The sequence below is a fragment of the Fusarium mangiferae genome (assembly GCF_900044065.1).
Source record: "Fusarium mangiferae strain MRC7560 genome assembly, contig: FMAN_scaffold014, whole genome shotgun sequence".
Lineage (NCBI taxonomy): Eukaryota > Fungi > Ascomycota > Sordariomycetes > Hypocreales > Nectriaceae > Fusarium > Fusarium mangiferae.
Genome location: NW_024573934.1, coordinates 1 through 5,136, shown reverse-complemented (window position 1 = coordinate 5,136; position 5,136 = coordinate 1). Strand labels below are relative to the sequence as shown.

General features: G+C 47.6%; 3 protein-coding genes across 3 annotated transcripts; 2 read left to right on the top strand and 1 right to left on the bottom strand.

The window, feature by feature from the left end:
* Window positions 1-1,481: 1,481 nt before the first annotated feature.
* Window positions 1,482-2,163, top strand: FMAN_15243 (uncharacterized protein; the record flags this gene model as incomplete). Its single annotated transcript, XM_041822400.1, has 3 exons — window positions 1,482-1,601; window positions 1,650-1,808; window positions 2,032-2,163. The coding sequence occupies 3 exons, from the start codon at window positions 1,482-1,484 to the stop codon at window positions 2,161-2,163; spliced, it is 411 nt and encodes a 136-aa protein (XP_041688084.1).
* Window positions 2,164-3,279: 1,116 nt separating this feature from the next.
* On the top strand, window positions 3,280-4,386 carry FMAN_15244 (uncharacterized protein; the record flags this gene model as incomplete). Its single annotated transcript, XM_041822399.1, has 1 exon — window positions 3,280-4,386. One exon carries the CDS (start codon window positions 3,280-3,282, stop codon window positions 4,384-4,386), a length of 1,107 nt encoding a protein of 368 aa, XP_041688083.1.
* Window positions 4,387-4,440: 54 nt separating this feature from the next.
* Window positions 4,441-4,736, bottom strand: FMAN_15245 (uncharacterized protein; the record flags this gene model as incomplete). The annotated part of the gene is made up of 2 exons (XM_041822398.1): window positions 4,441-4,683; window positions 4,734-4,736. The coding sequence occupies 2 exons, from the start codon at window positions 4,734-4,736 to the stop codon at window positions 4,441-4,443; spliced, it is 246 nt and encodes an 81-aa protein (XP_041688082.1).
* Between the last annotated feature and the right edge of the window lie 400 nt (window positions 4,737-5,136).

Here is a 5,136-nt window from a genome sequence, read left to right as displayed (position 1 = left end):
AGCCTTCTTTGCGAAGTCAAATACAGAGATATAAAGAAGATATCCAAAGAATTTCACAGCCAAGCCCCCAAATTGCGCAGGTCGTTGGAAAGTTGAGCGCTTTACTGGAAGCTCTGCAGCTTACCGAGAAGAGGTTGGATACTGCCGCCCTGCCGGGCGCTCTCAAAACAATTGTCGGTAAATGTGTAGATATAGCACGCTTAGGGACCACGAAGTCAGCCGAGGAACATTTGAGATTCTTGGGGATTCCAGAATCAATTTCGAAAAGTCCAGGAGTCCGCCAAATTGACAAACTAGCAAGATACTTCTTCACGTGCAGAGATCTAGCCAGGGTTGCCAGGAAACCCCAATATCAGCGTCTATTCAGCCACATCGACATTACTCCTCTGGAGTCTCCGTTAGCGATAAGTCGGCCAGGATGTTCACAACGCTGCTTCGTGCATGCGGAGGTTCAGCAGATTATTTTCTTGGAAAAGCAATCATATAGGCCGGCACCGCGCGCAATTGGATGTAGCAAGTCGGCGTGCTATCTTTGTGACCTCTTCATACGCAAGCACGGTAGATATGTGGTATCACAAACTCATGGCCGCCTTTACGAAAAATGGACCATACCTGACGCTAAGTGGATGACCACTACACAGGCAGATTCGTTCCGATCAGTGGTCGAAAGCATGATGCAGGACATACAAGATATGCTTGAGAAGTTTAGAGACAAACAACGATACACAAATTGGCAGGGTTGGACCCCCTACCCGCTTGAGAGCAAGGCATGTCTACCTTTGTCAAGTAACTCCAACTTGAGCTTAGTTAAACAGCCCATAAAGAATGAAGCGACAAGGCTTGAAGCGGAGGGCACCGATTCTTTCTCAACCATTCAGAGTCAGCCAAGATGCCATTCATGGCCCATGATTATACCTCCTCTCATCAAAATCTCAGAGGTAGATCTACCGTGGAATAGATATGTGCGTATGAGTCAAAAGCCATTCAGTGTTCAGGTTGATCGGCTTTCTCTCTGCATCGAGTTTGCAACGGCTGCAATTGGGCTTCTTTCGATCTCTTTTCATCGAGCCTCCAGTCTAGATGGAATCAAGATTATAGATGCTTTGGATATCCCTACAGGCTCTGAATTGGACCTCCGAGATTCCCACGCCTCACGAAAAATTGCCTTTTGTGTTCGTTTTGGTTCCGCCCGGATTATCCAAATTGAGTTTACTTGGGAGAGAGTTTCGCCTGTATAACAATCTTTTAGAGCTAGGCACTTGATTCTCATGAATGCTATCGATGGCCTCTATTGGTTCAAAGGGATAAAACTGTGTTTCAGCCGAGATGCTTGCTCACTTATCTTCAAGGAAATGAACCGGGATAGCGCGTGAAATAATTGTAAGTTTTGACTTCTTTTCCAATCAGATTCCGCGGACGTAGGCAAGGGAGGATATTCATCAGACCAGCAACCTTGATAGCCTGCTGGGAGGACTCCAGCCATGTCTCAGCTGCACCCAAGATCATCGAGCAAGTACTCGACAAGCACTACGGCAGCCGTCCAAAGAGGCTGTGATGTGGCAGAATCGCACTTGGCTTCCTGCCTCATTGGTAAACATGATGTATGTGATTTTGCAACCATCGCAACATTTGACTGCGCCTTCACACAGGCTGTCGCTGTTACTGAAGCCGTGTATAGATACGAGTTTCGCGAGAACGCGACCCTGTCACTACCTCAAAACGTTTGGGGCGTAGCGCGTCGCGAGCGCGTCGGGTCATCTCGCCTATCGAGCGCTAAGCAGCACCGATTAAGCCAGCTGCGTTGCGGGGTATGATTCAATCCCACCTGGACTAACGGCGTCATACCTCTTCACCAGATTACCCTTGAGCTCAGCAATTTCGTCACAGGCACAGACTCTGCATAAAGTGTTTGGAACAGCAATTCGGAAACAACAATTTTATATTACCATAAAGAATTTATTTTGCTCTAATATCTTGCCTTCAATCACACTATCCATCACTGCCTTCCTTTCAGCTCTTGAACTTATACAGGCATTATCACAACAATTAACCTTCCTTGTTGAGTATTTGTGGGTAGCATTCCCATCGTATCCCTGCTACCCTGTCCCAATCCTTCACACTTTGCCAGTGGTTCTTCAAGAGCAAGACGAGCACGCCATGTAATTTTCGCTCTGCAATCAGGAACGTTGCAATAGTGAAAGCAGTCTGTTCTCGTTCATGGCAAAATTTAATAAAGTCTTTCCCAATTTTTATCAGCCACTCTAAACCAAGACTTCATGAAAAATTGCACAACTCGTACCTCGATAAACAGCCCGGAGTCAATTAAGCGATCGCGAAATTTTCGTGTGTCAAGACAAATCGACCCTTTTCCTCACGATCAGTCAGCCTCACCTCAGCCAATAGCGCTTTGGGGAATGTATGGTTGATTCTTTAGCATTGATAAATTGTATGTGCTACTGTCGGCCATCTGAGGCGTGAATAAAACCTTACGAACAAGACTGTCTAAGTATTCTAACAGAGCCATCGTCGTAGCACCAGCCGTTGCTGACGAAGGGCCATGAAAAATATCGTTCTTGTGGCTATCAGCGTAATCGGAAACTCCTTTAATGACTATGCAAGGAAACTCCTCGCTTATAGTGTCCCCTTCCATCTCGATACCCATAAACCCTTTTCTTCCAAAATTGTCGCGCTCTTCTGTATTCGATACTACTTTCTCTGTTGACACGATTGGCCCCCAATAAACCGAGAACACGTAATGTCTAACCCTAATCGAATGACCCATGAAGGTACAGTGCGATAACTGTATGTAGAAGCCCACTGTACAAAGGTTCAACTGAATCCCGTGGCATCCTGGCACGAATCATATATGGGTACCGATGCCCATATCACAAACACGAATCACGATCTGTTATGGGCGGGGAAAGGGAGCTGGCATCAAAATTAGCAACAAGAGAGTAATGCGGTCATCTCTAACTGGCTTGCCATTCCCCAACTTAACAAGATGATGGTTCAAAGGGCAACAGCATGCAGATGCAACCAACGGTCGACACATACTGTATTGAGTGGTTAGAGGCCGCCTGAACCGGGATAGGTTAGCTCGCACGTGTCTCTATGCAGCCTTGATTACCCCGCCCACGGGCGCCGAGGCCACGTCATCACAAGGCAAGCGTGTTCCGTGCCCCATCTGGATTCTTAACCAACTTAGATTAATCCTCAGTCTCTTGCTTAGCCTACGTCGTCGCTCTCTTAACCTTTGCTCTTCCTCCTTAACCTACCTTCATGGATGAAAGGGTGCCTAATGATCCACCTTGGGAGGCCGATTATCCCGGCTCTCCCGGCCTTCCACATCCGCCTGCTTCTGAGATAGCTTTGCTCCCTGGCGTAACGACCTTCCTCCAACAGACGGAACCGTACGAGCGTGTAGCTAAGGAATTTCGAGCATCCTGGGAGTCTGTTCAGCATGACGATAAACATGATGTAATTGCCAAAGCCTTCTATGAAGCAGGTGATTTTGTCGCTTGGTTTGCTTATTTTCGCATCAAGCGCGCTGCTGAACAGTCGGCTAGCTGCACTGGCAAGACGGACTGCAGACGCTTGATTGATATTCTTCAACACGCGGATGTGCATATTCAGAGACAGTTAGCGACGAAAGTGGTCGCAGTCTTCTCCGACGAGCAAAAAGAGAAGATCGAGAAATTGCATGAGAAGATGTCGCCGCCTGCAGCAAGACAACGTCAGTCTTCTACACACGATCAACTACAAATCTCAGAGGCACCGCAGCCACACACGACACCAAGCTTTAACACCGACCGCGTGATGATCGAAAGACCAACGATACCCGCCCCCAATAGCTTCTTGACGAGCTACGAACAGGTCATTGTCAACCCGCCTTTGAATACAGCCAAGAAGCTGTTGCATAAAGATCTCTCGAACGCGATCGGAACGACCCAAAATCCTATCCCTAAGGGCGCATTGCTCGCTGCAATCTCAATGGCGTTTCCCCCAACGGGAGGGAAAGACGATTGCCAGATGGTCCTTGAGATATTAGAGGATAAAGTACAACATTTTGCCAAGAGATGGTTCAAAAAGCGCCTCGAATCAAAAGACGGCTTGCGATGTCTGGTTGCACGCGATGGGTCGACAATTGTGCCCTATCCACAGTTTACCTTGCGAGGCTTTCAGCGGCGCCGCCGAACCGATTTTGGGCTAGTTGTGTCTCACGCAATTACAACCAGCCCGAGATACCAGGACGACGAAAAACATAGCCGTCCCTACACAGACGGCGTATCTATGGTCGTATCAGCGCAAGCCAATGCTAGGGCTCACGTCTATTTATCTCTGGGGTTGGTTGAGGGGATTCGAATCAAAGATAAATTGTTTGTGTAATATCAACCGGTTTGCGCCGTTGTCCATGCTCCGTTACTCCTCGCTACTCCCGACTCAACCCTTCTTCACTTTGCCACCAATGCCTTCGAATACTAAGGTGGTTCCCCTTTCTACCCTTCCTTCACCGTCACTAGTAGGATATTTCTTAACAGCCGTAGTAGTATCTTCAGTCTTGTAGACCCTGATGTAGCAAGCCTTGAAAAAGACCATCTGTCCTACTCCGTCAACAGTGGTTGGAGTAGAACCAGCATCGTCAAAAAATGCATCGTCTTTGGTGAGAGTTTGTTTGTCGAACGACTTGAGAACGATCAGATATATTTTGACTTCGTTAGATGTTTTGAACATACCATAGGGTTCTGGTTCGATTCGACTGATGCACTGGTGATCTTGTGTAATTTCGGAATACAGACGCTCTTGTCCTTTCTGTCAATATGGTTCAATTACAGACTCGGAATTCATGAATAATGCTGATAATTAACAAGACGTAGCCAGATTTGGCTCGTGAGTCATAAAGAAGCCCATACGTGGAGAGATGGAAAGGAGTTGCTGCTGGCGGCCTGAGGCGATGGAGTTGGGCATCAGTGGGGTTTCGTTTGTGGTCTCAGGGATTGTGGAACGTTAGCCACATGCGGGCGGACCAGGCCGGTAGGTAGGTTAAGGTAGTGTAGGTAGGCTAAGGTAGTGTAGGTAGGCTAAGGTAGTGTAGGTAGGCTAAGGTAGTGTAGGTAGGCTAAGGTAGTGTAGGTAGGC